The sequence below is a fragment of the Dendropsophus ebraccatus genome, chromosome 13 (assembly GCF_027789765.1).
Source record: "Dendropsophus ebraccatus isolate aDenEbr1 chromosome 13, aDenEbr1.pat, whole genome shotgun sequence".
NCBI lineage: Eukaryota > Metazoa > Chordata > Amphibia > Anura > Hylidae > Dendropsophus > Dendropsophus ebraccatus.
This window is the reverse complement of record NC_091466.1, coordinates 74,884,926-74,903,348: the sequence shown is the minus strand read 5'-3', so window position 1 is coordinate 74,903,348 and position 18,423 is coordinate 74,884,926. Positions and strand designations below refer to the sequence as shown.

General features: G+C 42.6%; 1 protein-coding gene across 5 annotated transcripts in view; it reads left to right on the top strand.

Moving 5' to 3' along the window:
* SPTBN5 (spectrin beta, non-erythrocytic 5) overlaps window positions 1-18,423 on the top strand; it is a 226,477-nt gene that overhangs the window by 126,104 nt on the left and 81,950 nt on the right. For all 5 annotated transcript variants that reach the window (XM_069950563.1, XM_069950562.1, XM_069950566.1 and 2 more), the window contains 21 exons: window positions 291-381; window positions 755-901; window positions 2,138-2,275; window positions 2,703-2,947; window positions 3,226-3,412; window positions 3,495-3,707; window positions 4,065-4,264; window positions 5,889-6,093; window positions 7,323-7,517; window positions 7,719-7,874; window positions 8,508-8,725; window positions 9,324-9,513; window positions 9,938-10,114; window positions 10,527-10,631; window positions 11,311-11,868; window positions 11,951-12,046; window positions 12,810-12,899; window positions 12,991-13,059; window positions 16,205-16,294; window positions 16,629-16,717; window positions 17,020-17,105. In XM_069950563.1, the coding sequence (XP_069806664.1) occupies window positions 291-381; window positions 755-901; window positions 2,138-2,275; window positions 2,703-2,947; window positions 3,226-3,412; window positions 3,495-3,707; window positions 4,065-4,264; window positions 5,889-6,093; window positions 7,323-7,517; window positions 7,719-7,874; window positions 8,508-8,725; window positions 9,324-9,513; window positions 9,938-10,114; window positions 10,527-10,631; window positions 11,311-11,868; window positions 11,951-12,046; window positions 12,810-12,899; window positions 12,991-13,059; window positions 16,205-16,294; window positions 16,629-16,717; window positions 17,020-17,105 (3,545 nt within the window). The remainder of the gene's footprint in view (window positions 1-290; window positions 382-754; window positions 902-2,137; window positions 2,276-2,702; window positions 2,948-3,225; window positions 3,413-3,494; window positions 3,708-4,064; window positions 4,265-5,888; window positions 6,094-7,322; window positions 7,518-7,718; window positions 7,875-8,507; window positions 8,726-9,323; window positions 9,514-9,937; window positions 10,115-10,526; window positions 10,632-11,310; window positions 11,869-11,950; window positions 12,047-12,809; window positions 12,900-12,990; window positions 13,060-16,204; window positions 16,295-16,628; window positions 16,718-17,019; window positions 17,106-18,423) is intronic.

The following is an 18,423-nucleotide window of genomic DNA, read 5'->3' as shown; positions in this document are numbered from 1 at the left end:
GGGTAGGTGGGAGCAATGCCTACTGGAGTCATAAGAGAAACAGATCACTGATCTCATGGCGACCAGCCAATGATGATACTGTAAGCTGCTAGTAAAAGAGCTCAATACAGTGACATCTAGGTGCATTGCTCCCTGGGAAATACTAAGATGCAATAAGAGTCTGATATAGTCTTTTCTTGTGGAACATGTACTTTACATTACTAATAAAATCTTAATAATAAAAGTGTTAATATGACATCTAATTAATTAAAATGCTCTATAGATTTTACAGTATTGTATTTTTTCACCAGGAAAAAGAAACTACTGAACTTGTCAGAGGCTCGGAAGAAGAAACTTGAGGAGTCCAGGCAGCTGCAGAAATTTCTCAAGAGCTCATATGAGGTCCGGTCATGTCAAAAGCTAGTAAAGTCTAGAGAATGCTCAGTAACATAAAAAATCTTAGCATGGTAGACATGGCCTTTATCTTTATGCTTTATCAGCTCCGTTTTAGTTGTGGCCTGAACAGTGGCATAGTGAAGAAGCGGTGGGGTATTGACCCCTGACAATGGCCATAACCCTGTAACACTAGAGCCCCTAATGAATATGGCCATTCTGGGGATCAGCAGGTGTCCGAGTGGTCGTCCCCACCAATCCGCACTATGGATAATCTATGGATGATGCAATGAGAAAACCGCTTTAAGGACTTAACTATATCATGGAAAACAGTTATTAGGTACAGGTCATTACCATGTCTTATGTATGTATCCTATGCTAGGTGGGTGCCTGGATGCTGGAGAAGAGCAGTATCGCTGTGGATGAAAGCTGGAGAGACCCCAGCAACCTTCAGACCAAGCTCCAGAAGCATCAGACGTTTGAGGCAGAGATCAAGGCAAACCGCAACCGGCTGGATAGCATAAAGGCTGTAAGGACATGATGGAAGTGATTTGTAGTTTTTTTTTTTTTTTTTAAAAAGGTGATGTTAAAGGGAAACTATCATTAGGTTCGCACAAACAAACCTGCTGATATGTCCCTGTATCCCCTACCTCATATATTTTGGTGCAGATCTTCTTATTCTTCATATATCCCTTTGTTTTTGATTAGTTTAATCCAAAGGAAATATGCAAATGAGCTCCTTAGGTGCACTGGGGGCGTTCCTGAGCCCACCTGGTGCCGGGAAAAGGAGGTAGGGGGCTACAGGGACATATCAGCAGGGGTCATCATGACATTTCCTGGCTTGTACAAGAAAAATCTAAACAGACTAGATAGATAGAATAATATACAATACATTTCTAGCAGTTCTTGAAAACACTTTTGCTATAATTAAGAGACCAATATAAGAAAGGTGCAGTGATATAGACGTTAGTGGTTCACTCTTATCCAGGATTAGAAAAACATGGCCACTTTCTTTTTCAGAACTCTTGTCTCCAGTTCAGGTGTTGTTTGCATTTAAATCCTGGATAACCCCTTTAAAGGGAACTCTCAAAGCAACTCTTTGTACCCACAATCTAACCCCCCAAACCACTTGTACCTTTGGATAGCTGCTTTTAATCAAAGATCTGTCCTGCAGTCCGTCGGCAGGTGATGCAGTTATTGTCCTAAAAAAATAGGCTAAAAAAATAAACTTGAAGCCCCGTGCCAAACGGGAGTATCTGTGCCCTAAGTTTGCACAACCTCTCTGTCCCTCCTCCCCACCCTCCTCATCATTAGGAATGCTCCAGGCAGATTGCCTCCTATTCGTCAGCTGTGTCAGCCCGGCACATGGGCTGGATCGTTAAGAACCTGTGCAATGTTCAGCATGGAGAAAATGTTTCAGTGGCATTCCTAATGCTGAAGAGGGTGGGAAGGAAGGACGGAGGGGTGGTGCAAAGTTAGGGCACAGATACTCCCATTTGGCATGGGCTTCAAATTTAGGTATTAAGCATTTAAGTATTTTTTTAGGACAATAACTGCATCACCTGCCGAACGGACCGCAGGACAGATCATGGATTAAAAGCAGCTATCCGAAGGTACAAGTGGTTTGGGGGGGGGGGTCAGATTGTGGGTACAGAGTCGCTTTAATTCATTTATGGCAGCAATCGGATAGGACTTCTTATGTCCTTGACACATTTGTTCCTGTTGTACGTCTTGTACACTTACTCAGTGGTCTTGTATTCTACAGGATGGGGAGAAGATGTTGCAAGCTAACCATTATGCCTCTGATATTATCCAAGCAAGACTTGATGAAATGGAAGAACTCTGGGCTGAGCTACTGGAAAAAGGCAGTGAGAAGGCAAACAAACTCCAGGCTGCCTATAAGGTGACATAATAACCTTGACTACATTGCTGGCTCCTGTCGTATTATAATACTGTGAATTAGGCCTGCTTTACATGGCACAATGTAGAGAAGGAAGCAAGCACTGACCTGTCAACTCTGCGCTTGCTTCCTCCTCATTCCCTGCTCACTGTCTGTACATTGTGTGCACAGGCTGCGGGGAGCTGCAGGAGGGGCGACCCGAACAATCCTTAGATCATCCGGGTGGCCCAATGAAGAGAGAAGACTGCCACTCCTATTACACGGAGCAATGGGCAGCAGACCTGTTGAAAGACCACGATCAGCTGACTTTTGGTCTTTTAACAAGCGCTATTACACCGAGTCAGCCAGAACGATCTGTAATGGGCCAAGTTTGACAAATAATCGTTTAGTGTAATAGGATCCTTACAGTAGACTTCTACTTGTCTTTCAGGCCCTTCAGTTTCAACGAACTTTAGAGGAGACTGAAAAATGGCTGGATCAGGTGGAAGCCAGGCTGGACTCTGCTAATAAAGGTAAAGATCTCATGACACTTGAGAAACTTGGCGAGCTTGAAGAAGACATCACTAGCCACGGAGAGAGGCTCCTAGTTCTGGCAGATAAAACCCGTGAATTCCGACAGGAGGGTCACTTCCTAGCAGATGAAATAGAAGACAGAGTCCGGATTCTAGTTCACAGGTTTGTCATCTGTAATGAATTTGTTGTTTATCCCTATCCCTATCGCCATCATTCACATTTTTTTCATTCTAAAAATAAGTAAACATGGTGGGCATGTTTCCTAATGCTGGAACCCTGTGGGGCTAATATATTGGATGAAAACGTCAGTGGAAAACACTCTTGTCCTTGCTTTTAATAGGTGGTGACTGGTCGCTAAGGGCGGGAAAGCAAAATATTTTTTCATAACTTTTCATGAAATGCTTTTTTAAAAAATATATATATATTTTTTTTTTTGTTAGGTACAAGAGTCTAAACGAGCCATTGCAGGAGTGCAGAGCCGCTCTAGAAGGCAGGAAGTTATTAGATCAGTTTTTCCGAGACATTGATGATGAACTGTCATGGATCGAAGACAAGATGCCTCTTGCTTCATCTAAGGAGTGCGGCCAGTCACTGACCACCGCTCAGGCGTTACTGGAAAAGCACCAGGTAACAGGATCTAAACATGGCACACTCATATTGTAGGATGTGTTCATCTTTATACGTAATACTTACACATTTTGCTTGCCAGAACTTAGAAAATGAAATCAGCAGTCGAGAAGCATTGACCAAAGCTGTGATGGGCACCGGAAGGAAATTGGTAAGAGGAAACCATTTTGCCAGCCAAGAGATTGATAACCGATTACATCAGCTGGAAGTGGCTGCGGAAACTTTAAAAGCTGAAGCAGAAAGGAGACGGAAGAGGCTGAGCCAGGCCTGTGAGGCCCAGCAGTTTCTGACCGAGGTGAGTAAATAGGTTATGACTAGAGATAAGCGAACCGGGTTCGGGTTCGAGTCAATCCGAACCCGAACGTTTGGCATTTGATTAGCGGTGGCTGCTGAAGTTGGATAAAGCTCTAAGGTTGTCTGGAAAACATGGATACAGCCAATGACTATATCCATGATTTCCACATAGCCTTAGGGCTTTATTTAACTTCAGCATCCACTGCCGAACGTTCGGGTTCGAATTGACTCGAACCCGATTCTCTCATCTCTAGTTATGACTGAATTGCCGCTATAACTAGTCCTAGTCTGTTGCTTTCTCTAAGCTGTAGTGATTCTTTGTCTGAAGACCCTGAGAATATCTTTCTCTTCCCAACAGCTTTTAGAAGCAGAATCATGGATGGCAGAGAGGGCAGTTATAATAATGTCATCAGACAATGGAAAAAATGAAGAATCCACCCAGGCACTATTGCGGAAATTAGATACCACCGTACGGGACCTTGAAGGCTTCTCTGCAAGGATTAACAAGCTCAAAGACGCTGGAAGAAGCCTAGGGAGCAACAGCGACAATCCAGAAAGGTATAACCAATATGTATGAATTAATAACTATAAAACCCTCCGGTATTTGAGAGCTTCATGTGGGGAACAGGATGTTTACTAGATTCTAAGAACATTGTCTCCAGCCTGTGGCTGTTCAGGTAGAGTGTATAAATCTGCTGATATGCCATCGGCTAGCTCAGCTTTTATGTTACTTATTAGGGGGCCTCATGAACTACCTAGTCTGTAATTACTATAGGTAACGCTCAGCTTTTGACCATCCTCAGTTTTTCCTTAATTTCCCCAAATTATGTTCAACCAATAACTTAATTTTAAAGATCGACACCCTCTTTATGTGCCTAATAAGTCAAAACATCTTTAGATATCTGTTTTTGGGTTCTTGTTTCAATACAAAGCAGGTTCAACAGTAGAGATGAGCGAACACTCAGCATTTGATAAACGGTGGCTGAGGATGTTGCATGCCGCCCTAGGAAGGCCTGGAATTCATGGATACAGACATTGGCTGTGGTGGAATCTCCCAGGACTCCCTAGGGCTGCATCAAACCTCTTTAGCCACTTGTAATCAAATACCGAGTGTTAAGATGAACCTAAGCGTGCTCAGGGTTTGCTCATCTCTGCTCAGCAGCCATCTATCCCATTCACTCCATATACATAAACGTTCAGCGCGGCCAACTGATCATGTGCTTTGAAAGGAGAGGTGAGCTGCTGGCAGGCGGCCCTGGCAGCTTATCTCCCCTAAAACACGAGGGCTGTGTAGTTGAAATTAGACAAGAGTCTGACATACACATTAGAGAAAAAGGTGGGTTCAGTTGTAAGGAAGAGGGGGGCACCTTTATTAAAGGCGACCTCCCACGGAATAAAAATAAAACAGAAAGCGAGGTGGTGAAAGAACATAATAAACAAACTATACTTACCTACCCCATGCCCTGTTGACAGCCACCGGCCACCTGCAGCTCTTCCAGGTGCAATGCCACATAGGGTGAAACAGGCAAACCTTGTTTATTATTTTCCCGCACCTCTTGCCTGTCTTCCTTTTTTGAATTTCACAGAACTTCTCCTTTAAGTGTCAGATTCTAGTACAGTGAAGATGTAGTTATCTCCATGTAGAACCCTATCTTAAAGTTCTACTCCTTCTCTTAATGTCTAAGAAGGGATTGTGTTTCACATGCTGGGCTGCAAATAGCACAGTGTACCATGGGTATGAGAACACCAGAGGAAAGTTTCTGTAGCAGATGTGTTGTGTGTGTGAAGATTGGAGGGGGGATGTAATTAAAGCATTGCTTTAAGAGGGACACGCTCCCAGCATTAAACAAAGGCAATGTCTATCTGTGGCATCATAAGAACTGTAGTCCTTCTCACTGGTGATCCCACCCACAGCACACAATGGTAGCATAAAATCATAAGTGCTATCACAAGTGATGTGGCCAGAATACCCCTTTAAGTGTTCAATATATATATATTTTTTTGTGCTGTACAAATTTTTTTTGTGTAACTTGGATAACCATTGGCCAGGAACCCGTGTGGTTAGGTTGCAGTATTAGGCAAGGTGACAATTTGTCCTCATGTGATAACTAATATTTGAGAGACGTATAACTATCTTATTGTTCAGTTTTGCACATTTAAATATACATTGTTCTGCTTGTAGTTCAATAGTGATCCCAAAACTGCAGTCTGTTCTGGGCGAATATCACTCCCTGCTGGAGAAAGCTGAGCTGCGCAGAGGTCACCTACAGGAGCAATATCAGCTGTTCCAGTATCTAAAAGAAGCTGATACCATAGAGGCCTGGCTGCTCAGCAAGAAGACGGCAGCCCAATCTGATGACTTTGGACAAGATCTGGAAGGCATCAAGGTAATGGAGAACATGTGAACCACCTGCAAGTCTTTTCATACACGTATTACACATTATATGGACATGATTATATTTTACCATTGTATAGTTGTCCTATAACTCACATTTATTGCTGCAAGCTTGTCCTAAAACCACTTTAAAGGTAACCTGTCTTTTTAGCCTTACATTACAAAGTTACTACACAGTTGGAGATAGGGACTTGTTTACATCAGCTGTCTCAGAAGGGAGGGGGAGAAGAGAGAGACAGAGAGAAAAGCTCACACAAAGGGAGGCATTTATTAAGTCCGGCGGTACGGGGATTTATGTAGAGGCGGACTGCCTGTACATAAATCCTGTGCGCGCCGGTGCGCACCGCCGAAAACCTACGCCAGCTGAGGACTGGAGTAGGTTTTCGGCGTACATTTGGGCGGAACGGATGATAAATCGCGCGGACTCTGAGTCCGCGCCCTCCGTTCCGCCCACTTCCCGCCTACTTTCCGCCCCCTGGCGTACTCGGCGGAAAGTGCCGATTTCCGAATATTTTATTCGCAAATCGGCCATTTGCGTATAAAATAATACGCAAATCGGCACTTTCCGCCAAAAATCATCCGTTCGCCGGATGATACATGTGGCCCAAAGACTTTTGTGTCTTCAGCAAAAAGCGGCAGCTCAGAACTGGGGGAAGGAGACTGAATAGATAAAAACAAGTATGGAAATTGTTAGTCTCACCATATGCAGCAACATATTAAAAGTTATGTTTGAACGGAATATCCCTTTAACATTTAGAAAAGCTTAAAACTGTACTGTCGTTTATACAAACTAATGATATGTCGTCCAAACGTGTCAGAAGTTTAGATTACAATGGGTCCCCTGGACCCTGCGATCGCTAGCTATAGTTGGCTGAAGCGCACAGTAGCACACAACACTCCCTGGATGGCTGCTAGATCTTCACTCCATAGACTATAATGGAGCAAGTGAGTTGGATCTTGAGGCTGGACAGGGAGTGAAGCAGGCTGCCGTGTGCTACTGCTGCCTATAACTAGCAATAGCTGTAGGTCTCAGGACTGAACAACAACTGGATGACATATCAAAACTTGTTGCTTTGTTTTCATTATGGCACGATTATTACAATTTCTGCTTAGTTTCCCCTCAGCCTCAGTAGCTTGCTGCAGAAACAACGTCCTCAGGTCTTTATAAATTGCCTTTCCTTCTGAATTGCTGGTTATACTGTGCGCCTCTTCCCTTCACAGGTGTTCGAGAAACAGTTTGAGAACTTTGTGAAGGAAGTAGAGACATTGGGTACAAGCAAAGTGTTGTCTTTACATGAACTGGCATCAGGACTTCTGAAAGAGTCTCATAGCCAGGCTGAGGGAATAAAGAAGAAGACAAGGGAGGTGAACAGCACCTGGGATGCCCTCTGCCGCGCTATCGAAAACCGGGCTGAGGTATGTGCTGTATAGTCACCAGAAGATTGAAGAAACCTTCCCGCCAGTTAGTATATAGGTTAGGGTACAAATAGTGTGATGTAATATTCAGCCATTTCATGAGTATATAGTAGTATATAGTAGTCTGAGCTGCTGGTCAGTCATTCTGCTGATCATCTGGCCCCACTATATTATTACTGAGTATTTTCCTGTTATTTTCAGGTCTTGGGTAAAGCCCACCAGGTCCACCAGTTTGATCATGATGTGGATGAGTTACTTAGCTGGATACAGGAGAAGGAAGTCACGGTGAACACAGATGACTATGGTTATGACCTTGCAGGGGTGCAGACCTTGCTAAGTCAACATGAGGGCTTTGAGGTGAGTAACTTTTAATTTACAAATCCCACATTAAATCATTTATGACCCCAAAGTGATTTCTCCTCAAAATACAGTATATGGGCGACCCCGTTACATATCATACACAGGGCTTATAATAGCATATAGCAAGACACTTTCACATATCTATCGATTTGCAGACCCATTTATTTCTATGACCCAATACACCCCCCCCCCCCATACGTGTTATGGGTCCCTGTTGGGACTGTGATCCGTACCACAAAAAATACTATTGTTAATGAAGGGGTCAGAGCAACTACAGGAAGGGGTGTATTCTTTCCAATCTGACACAGTGCTCTCTGCTGCCACCTCTGTCCATGTCAGGAACTGTCCAGAGCAGGAGAGGTTTTCTATGGGGATTTGCTGCTGCTCTGGACAGTTCCTGACATGGACAGAGGTGGCAGCAGAGAACACTGTGTCAGACTGGAGAGAATACACCACTTCCGACAGGGCATACAGCAGCTGATAAGTACTGGAAGACTGTAGAATTTTAAATTGAAGTAATTTAAAAATATTTTCTAACACCAGTTGATTTGCATTTACCATATGTGGTTGACTAAATCATAAGCTTTATTATACTTTAATGAATTCTAATGTGACAACATTTTATTTTAGAGGGATCTTGCGGCCATCAAAAAAGAAATGGAGCAAGTTATTAAGCAGGGACAATATGTAAGTCAGCTACACCCACCAGTCCAGAAGAATGTGGCGGAGAGACTGGAAGATGTGGGCAGGAGCTGGGGCAGCCTGCTAACAAGATCTCAGGAGAGGAAAGAAAAACTCACCCAAGCAGAACAAGTGCAGATGTATTTCAGTGACTGTGGCGAGTTAATGTAAGTGCTCAGTGATAGAGAAGAGACCGATAAGTAAGTGTCTTGTAAGGAAACTACCTAGAATGTATCCTTGAGCAGTTCAAGACTGAGCCATTAAGGGTTATCCAGGCTTAGAAAAACATGGCTGCTTTCCTCCACAACCAGGTTGGGTGGGGATTTTTGCAGCTCAGATCCATTTAAGTGAATGGTGCTGAATTGTAATACCACACACAACCTGAGGACAGTGGGGTGCTGATTTTGCAAAAAAAAAAAAAGTAGCTGTGGTTTATCTAACCCCTTTAACCCACTATAGATCACTGCACAGTTACAGAGAGGAGGTGTTGGCTGTCGAGTGATATGATTCAACGTCTGTAGAGCTGACAGACACAGCCAAACACACTCACTTCTGCATTCATTATTTGCATGACCAGTATATGACCATACATATCGTGTGGCTACCCAGCCAATCAGAAGGAGCATATATCTGTAAATCCCAAGATAAAGCAGCAGCCATTGTTTTTATGTTTCTATTACGTACGAGTTGTTGCCATGTTTCTACTTTGGAAAATGACACACAAAATTTGCATTAATACATACCCGATTGTCTCTATCACATCAGAGTCTGGGCGAGAGAGATCCACGCTCTAATGGTGTCCGAGGAGCTGGCAAATGATGTGGCTGGTGCAGAACAGCTGATCAAACGCCATGAGGAATACAAGAGAGAGATCGACAGACACTGGGGGAAGTACGAGGAGCTTCAGAGGATGGGGAAGTCTCTTCTGGACAGGGAGCACTTCATGTCGTTTGAGGCAAGTTAAACCTTGTTTTCTGTATCTAATGTCTATATAGCCTATAGCCATGGTAGGGAAGAGTGGGGGAGGGAGGAGGCATGCATGCATGCATACTACACTACAGCAGCTCACACTCAGTTTTTTTTATTTTTATTTAGAACTCTATTAATTCATGGAGCTCAGTTCTGGTTCCCCTGCGCAGCTAGTGTGGCCAGAATCGCCACTGTGATGGACTGCAGTGCTAAAAATAAATAAATACAAATTATGGCTCCTTCCCTTATAGTAGACATCCTGCAGTCAAACCAGCAGGGATCAGAATATAATAACGTATTCCAGCATATGTACATATCTAACCTACCATCAGTTCTGAGAGGAGAAACCACTAGGACTACTATGTGATATGGAGCCTTGGATACTGATTTCATTCATATATACGTTTCAGATTGCAGAAAAGGTCCAAGAGCTATCGGAACGGATGGAGCTGGTGTCTGACACATGGAGGAGGAAGAAGGAGATCTATGAGGAAAACCTGGAGATACAGCTGCTGTGCAGGGACCTAGAACAGGCCGATGGATGGCTCAACACTAAAGAACCATATCTCATGGATTCCAACTATGGGGTGAGGACAATAATGTAGAATGTGTAATAATGGTGACAAGAAGGTCTACAGCAAAAAACAAACAAACAAACACTGCACTTGTTAATCACCCTTAAAGTATTAACATAATGTTTAACCTTTTCCCAGCATAATAGTATATAAAGTAAGAACATGGCTGCTCTATACCCGTCTCTGGGTTAGATTTCTTACCCTGTCCCCGCATTGACACTGATAGATGAGCTGATGTTATTATGAAGCCAGCCTGCTACCAATGGTATTCTCTGGTATATATAAATGTGCAAGTATATTGTGAGCCCTTTACTGCCATTCCTCCATAATGTATGGAGTCATCTGCTTCCTTCTCTGTTCCCTTAAGAGACAAATAAACCCCAATAGGCTTTTATAGATTGATGTATGGTATTCTCTTTGCTAGGACTCTGTACCACATGTGGAGAACCTCATGAAGAAACAAGAAGAATTTGAGAAGATGCTGGCGGCCCAAGAGGAGAAGTTTGAGATGCTAAAAAGAAAAACAAAGGTAAGAATTGGCATCATTTTGAGTATACTGTATTTCATTGTACAAACCTGCTGCCTTCTTAAAGGCTATGGATATCTGCTAGAAGATTTTTATTTTAATTATTGCTTTGTACCTATTACAGGGCACAAACACTTTCTACTTGGGTCTTTATTAAAATTTTGCTTAGTTTCTTTCCTAGAGTCTACAGGTTGTTTTTTTTGTGTGTGTAATGCCTATGTGAACTGTCCCCTAAGGTTTCTCCTTTGTGCTGTGTTTGTAACCTTCCCTCCTATTTTGCTCTCAGTGTTAGACTGTGACTACTAATCTTTCTCTGAGGAGCAGCTAAATAGTAGGAAATCTTTAATTAAGACTATTTAGAAATTTGCTTCATGTTGCATTCAGGAACCAAACAACAATCAGTGTCATGTGCTGCCGGCCTACATTAGCTTTTAATGGAGTGGCATCACTATCCATTATGGTTTATATAGTAAATGATGTCTTGAACATTAATGGGAAAGTATATGGCAATAGAGTATATATATTTTTTTAAAGCAAAGGTAAATGAGAGATGTACATAACTTTATGCCCATTGAAGACTGTGTAACAGACTATGAGAACGTGCAGCAGCTATCTGAGTGTATTATCGGGTGTGATTGATATAGTAAGACCAGGTCTCATATATATTTTCTATCTTTCTTAGAGGGAACAGAACTTGTTTAGGCAAAGTGACTTTGAGGACAAGGAACAGAAGAAACCTGAAACCTTCATGAGAATACCTTCTCTAAAGAGGAAACCCTCAGATAAAAGGGGATTTCCACAAAAATTTGGGAGTTCAAGGGGTGCAGGACTTTCCAGAAGATCTTCTACAGAAACAAAGGGCCCCACAGAACAGAGGAGTACGGAGACGTCTGGGGGGGTATTGGACAATCTGGATGTCAAGAGCAACAAAACCGGAGCAGAACAAGAGCCCCAGACACCGATAACACCAAATCTTCTAGATCTTCAGATCCCCCCTTTAGAAAACCCCAGTACATTAACTACATCCCAGCAAAGCATGCCGGCTTACCAGCGCTCACCATCTTTAGTGGAATCATACCAAGGCTTCAGAGTACCGATTACAGAGGAAACCCTAGTAGATACTCAGCTAACTACTTTAGAAGATACCAAGCTACAGCCAGAGGGAAAATCTCCTATGGATCCTACAGATGCATTTACATTGCCCGTCCTATCCACTGAGAAAGCACAGAGCAGCATTATGGTACGTAGTGTACATACAGTATGACCAGTGTACAGTGTCACTATCCTGTCTAATGTATACACCTATATTGTTTACTCTGCAGGAGGTGAAGCCATTGGTTGAAGTTGAGGATAAGCTTCCTAAAGTCCTGGTTCCCTTTCAGTCCCTGATTCCTGAGACTACACCTATCACTGCTCCGGTAATGTCATCTGTAATTTCAGGGAGTTCAGTTTTGGGCAATCTTGATCTATATCATCGGGGGAGAGCTGAACGCCCCTGTGCTTTGTTTCCCTCTGTATCCCCACACTGTTATTCCATAGATGAGACACATGCAGTACATTTACAGCCCATAGGTGACTGGTATTAAATGGTAATTTATGTAATTCATCTCTGACTAATAGACAAGGAAAACTCCACTGAATGGAGGGATAGTGGGCAACATAGACCCCAATCAGGAATGGGTATTGTACCCTGAACCCAACTGTGACCTTATACTGTACTGACCACTAAGAAGTACTTTACACAATTCTAACAATGTATATACCAACCTCTGAACTTGCATCAAGTTAATACTTTGCTTATTGGCACTTCAGAACTTCCCCTATGTATATTCCCATCTTAAACTGTACCTGTCATGTCAAAAGCTTTGGTCAGTGGGGGTCTGGGTGTATATACCCCCACAGATTGCTAGAACCAATGGAGAGAAGCATAGGCCTGAGCACTTCACTCTCCATGTCACTGCAGAAGATGGGCCCCATAGACTTTAATAGAAGCCCATCTCCTGCTGTGAGGACATACTGGGTAGAGAATGCATTTAGTGAGTGTCTCTCCTTGCTGGTTCTAGTGATCCGTAAGGGTCTGAACATCCAGACCCTCCATCAATTTTTAGCACTTCCACAACATATACCATAAATGCCTGAGGGAAAAAATGTCTAAAGAATGGATTTGTCCTCACTATGCAGGATGCAAAGCCTCAGTCTCTGCCAGAACTAAATGTGGCCTCCTTAAGTGGACCAGCAAAAACACTTGATCTACCCACACCACTATCACCGGTAAGTGCAGATAAATCTACTGAAAAACACATTACCTCTATGTTGCTTCTGTATTTTTATTTTGTTCATTTTTACACTTATTTTTTCCCAGAATCCTTCTTATGATAGAATAGTAAATGGATTCCTGGAGACCAAGCAGAAGCTCCTGCCAGGAGGAATGGTATGGGGACTATTACATGTACTGCATGATTCTCACCTCTTGTCACTAGGAGGACCTCACATATCATGTACTATAAATGCACGGCCAATAGGCAGTAGATTCTATCTATCTCCTCTCCTCTGATTTATCTGTCTATCTACAAAAATATAAATCTGAAGCACTCCGAAGTAGTGAAAAAAGTCAGCAAATTAATTCCATCAAAAATTTTAAGTGTACAAAAGAAGATATATGTCCTAATATGTAAAATTAGTAAAAAAAAAAAAAAAGAAAAGGGCATACCATAAACGCTACCTTATGGTATGTTGCTTTTTTACTTTCTATTATGACACATATGTTCTTTTGTACACTTAGAATTTTTGATGGAATAAATTTTCTGACTTTTTCACTACTTCGGAGTGCTGCAGATTATATTTTTGTAGATAGATATTTTTGTATATTTATATAGAATCCGTGGTCGGGAGATATCTGCTAGCACCAGATTTACAGCCTTGACTTGTTGCAGTGCTGCTCGCATATTGCTTGTTAGCTATCTATCTCCTATCTCTCTATCTAATACAGTGGTACCTTGGTTCTCAAACAACATTTTCAAGGAAACTTTGCTTTGGAACTCAAACTCTTGCTCAGTTCTTAAACACTTTTTTGGCATCCAGTCTTGAAGTACAGTAATACCTCAAACCCATATGGATTGGAACTGTTCATTATTCAAACAAAAATTTACCTGGTAGTAACGTTTGGAATTTGAACTTTGCTCAGTATCTGAACGTTTTTTCCAAGCGTTGATGGTGGGTTGTACCTGGTGACTTGATCACTGATGAGGCTTCATATACAGTACAGTAATAGTACAGTCAGTGCACCGCCTCCTCCTATCCTGCACTGTATAAGACTGCTGGGGTGTATATACAGTACAGTAGTATATAGTCAGTGCACCACCATCTCCCATCCTGTACAGTACTGGATAATACTGCTGGAGTGGATATATAGTACAGTAGTAGTACAGTCAGTGCACTGCCTTCTCCCATCCTGCACTGTATGATTGCTGGAGTGCATATACAGTACAGTAGTATATAGTACAGAATAGAAGATGGCAGTGCACTGACTGTACTACTATTGTACTGTATATGCATTCCAGCAGTCTTATACAGTACAGGATGGGAGACAGTGGTGCACTGCCTGCACTAAGACACCTGGAGTGCATATCTAGTACAGTAGTAGAACAGTCAGTGCACCACCATCTCCCAACCGTTACAGTGCTGGGGGGGGGGGCTATACAGTAAAGGATGAGTTAGGAGTTGGTGACTACTGTACTATAATTGCTGGTTTTGTTGAACATTTCTTGTGTATATTGTCCTGTACAGTATATAGTGCTGCTCTGTAATGTGCTGTACGGTATATAGTGCTGCTCTGTAATGTTCTGCACAGTATATAGTGCTGCTCTGTAATGTCCTGTACAGTATATAGTGCTGCTCTGTAATGTACTGTACAGTATATAGTGCTGCTCTGTAATGTGCTGTACGGTATATATAGTGCTGCTCTGTAATGTGCTGTACAGTATATATGGTGCTGCACGGTATATAGGGCTGCTCTGTAATGTCCTGTACAGTATATAGTGCTGCTCTGTCATGTCCCGTACGGTATATAGGGCCGCTCTGTAATGTCCTGTACAGTATATAGTGCTGCTCTGTAATGTGCTGTATGGTATAGTGCTGCTCTGTAATGTACTGTACAGTATATAGTGCTGCTCTGTAATGTGCTGTACGGTATATATAGTGCTGCTCTGTAATGTGCTGTACAGTATATATGGTGCTGCACGGTATATAGGGCTGCTCTGTAATGTCCTGTACAGTATATAGTGCTGCTCTGTCATGTCCCGTACGGTATATAGGGCCGCTCTGTAATGTCCTGTACAGTATATAGTGCTGCTCTGTAATGTGCTGTACAGTATATAGTGCTGCTCTGTAATGTGCTGTATGGTATAGTGCTGCTCTGTAATGTACTGTACAGTATAGTGGTGCTCTGTAATGTGCTGTACGGTATATATAGTGCTGCTCTGTCATGTCCCGTACGGTATATAGGGCCGCTCTGTAATGTCCTGTACAGTATATAGTGCTGTTCTGTACTAAGGAGATTATACCGGGCACTTTTTTCACTTGTCACTTCTTTCGGCGGATAGCCGAATACGCCGGCCCATAGAATGGTGTCTATGGAGCCAGCGGAAAGGCGCGCGGACATACTGCGGAACTCTGCGGACATTATCAGCAAGAATTCTTCAGTATGAACCCACCCTAATACCACCACATACTGACTAACACCACCACATAATGACTAACCCCACCGCTGCTACTGCCTAATACCACCACATACTGACTAACCCCACCGCTGCTACTGAATAAGATCCACTGTACAAAGATCACTTTCACCTCATCCAGTCATAGAGGTGGACGCAGCTCCACACAGGTTGTATACACCATATACATTACAATTGCTCTGTAGTGTCCTGTACAGTATATAGTGCTGCTCTGTCATGTCCCGTACGGTATATAGGGCTGCTCTGTAATGTCCCGTACAGTATATAGGGCTGCTCTATAATGTCCTGTACAGTATATAGTGCCGCTCTGTAATGTCCTGTACAGTATATAGTGCTGCTCTGTAATGTCCCATACGGTATGGTATATAGTGCTGCTCTGTAATGTCCTGTACAGTATATAGTGCTGCTCTGTAATGTCCTGTACAGTATATAGTGCTGCTCTGTAATGTCCCGTACGGTATGGTATATAGTGCTGCTCTGTAATGTACAGTATATAGTGCCGCTCTGTAATGTCCTGTACAGTATATAGTGCCGCTCTGTAATGTACAGTATGTAGTGCCGCTCTGTTAATGTCCTGTACAGTATATAGTGCCGCTCTGTACTTGTTTGCCACTTATCAATGAAATAAATGATATTGTAGGTAATTATTGGTGGCTGCTAGAAGCAAACACATTTTACATTATTTCCTATGGGAAGACACTGCTTGCGTCACAGACTGCCCTACTGAACCAATTATGTTAGAGAAAAGAGGTATCACTGTATTAAAGCTAAACTTAATTTACGTTAACAACTCTTCTTCTGACTTCTAATCTATATATGAACAATGTTGTGTTTCTGTAGGAAAATCCATCTGGCTCCTGGAACTCCTACTACATCACACTGCGGGGACAGGTCATGAACTTTTATAATGCCAAGAAGGATGAAGCTAAGGTATTGTACCCTGAAGCCATCATAAGTGTATACAGACTTAATGCCACTAGAGAAAAATACAGTACAGTGCTGTATAGAGTTGTTGTTGATTACAAGCTATTGAGTTACATTATAGTTCTGTAGCTGGCAGGAAGAACATTACAATATATGATGCCTATGGGCACAGCTGGTATCTGGGTTACAGACTGCAATCTCCACCATGGCGGGAACCCGCTGCATACAATTTTTCTAATTTAGTATTGAAGTCAATAGGAACCCTATCAATGAAATGCAATAGGTGTATCAGTACAGCATACTAAAGATGGCTGAAAAGTGCTTGTTCTATTTCTTTCAGAAAGAAACTGCAATCCCTTCAGTTAACATGGAGGGCGCTGTCTGTGAGAGAACAGAGGATTCAAAGAAAGTGAACACCTTCTGTGTGAGGTACAGTACAACCATCTCTACACAGAATGAATCAGGGCTGGGGAAGGTTTTAGCTTTGCCGATAAGGGTATGTGCACACTAAGGTATCCGGGCGGATCCCCCGCCGCACATACTGCAGCTCACCCCCGATCGCATCTGCTTTCATACGATCAAAATACTACGTGTAAACCAGAGCCGTATTACAAAAGTGCTGCTCCAGAAGGGGTTAAGAATGTACATGTGTTGTGTCTATTTATTTATTTTTTTTAAGTAATATTGATATAGCACTTTCTAGAGATCACATTTCTCTCTTTTTCTTTTAGGGCCGCTGATGGATCTGAATACATGTTCTCAGCTCCCTCCACTAAAAAGATGGAAGTCTGGATCCAAACAATTGAGAGAAAAACAGGTGCGTCTTTGTAGTCGTTACTATTATTTAATAATTTAGGCCGCCAATACCATAATAGTCATATTACACAGGTGTTCTTGGCCCAGAATTCTGGTGTATTTACAATAGTAAATATGTGTACAAGTTTTTCCATGAATCACTACAGCGTTGCAGAATAAACTATAGTTCATAGTAAAAAAAAAAAAAAAAAACTCTTGTATTGGGGATATCTGTCATTACTGGTTCGCCCCTTCTAATAAATATTGGGCAGTGACATCACTGCAGCACACAGTATGAATATTCATCAGTAAGAGCCGTCCAGATCGCTGCTAGTCTCGCCACCAGAGCACCAAACTATCTCATTAACACATCAATTAAAGGGGAACTCCAGGTAGAGGGGGAAAAAAATAAACCTTCTGCAGAAGCATATAGCATTACTTACCTGTCTACCCCAGTTTTGAAACTACCACAAATCCATTTGTTTTGGGGGGTTTTGTTCTGTATTGTGTGGCTGTACTTCCTGGTTGAGCAGTTCCCAGAATGCAGCACTGGATCCAGAATGCAATACTTTCCCTCAGCTGTTCATCACAGTCCTCCGCCCGACTCATTCCCGATGCAGCACATCTAAGCTGTGTTCACACATTGCAGTTTCATTGTGTTACTGAATTATTTGCAGTACTTTATCATTTAATTGTGGTCCCAGCCACACAGCACACAGTTACTACCTGTAACACCACACAGCACCCTGTGTTCTCTACCTGTAACACCACACAGCACACTGTATTCTCTACCTGTTACACCACACAGCACGCTGTATTCTCTACCTGTAACACCACACTTCTACTACCTGTAACACCACAAAGCAAGCTGTATTCTCTACCTGTAACACCACACAGCACGCTGTATTCTCTACCTGTAACACCACAAAGCAAGCTGTATTCTCTACCTGTAACACCACACAGCGCTGTATTTTCTACCTGTAACACCTACACAGCGCTGTATTTTCTACCTGTAACAACACACAGCACGCTGTAACACCACAAAGCAAGCTGTATTCTCTACCTGTAACACCACACAGCACGCTGTATTCTCTACCTGTAACACACTGTATTCTCTACCTGTAACACCTACACAGCGCTGTATTTTCTACCTGTAACACCCACACAGCACCCTGTATTCTCTACCTGTAACACCACACAGCAACCTGTATTCTCTACCTGTAACACCACACAGCACGCTGTATTCTCTACCTGTAACACCACACAGCACGCTGTATTCTCTACCTGTAACACCACACTTCTACTACCTGTAACACCACACAGCACCCTGTATTCTCTAC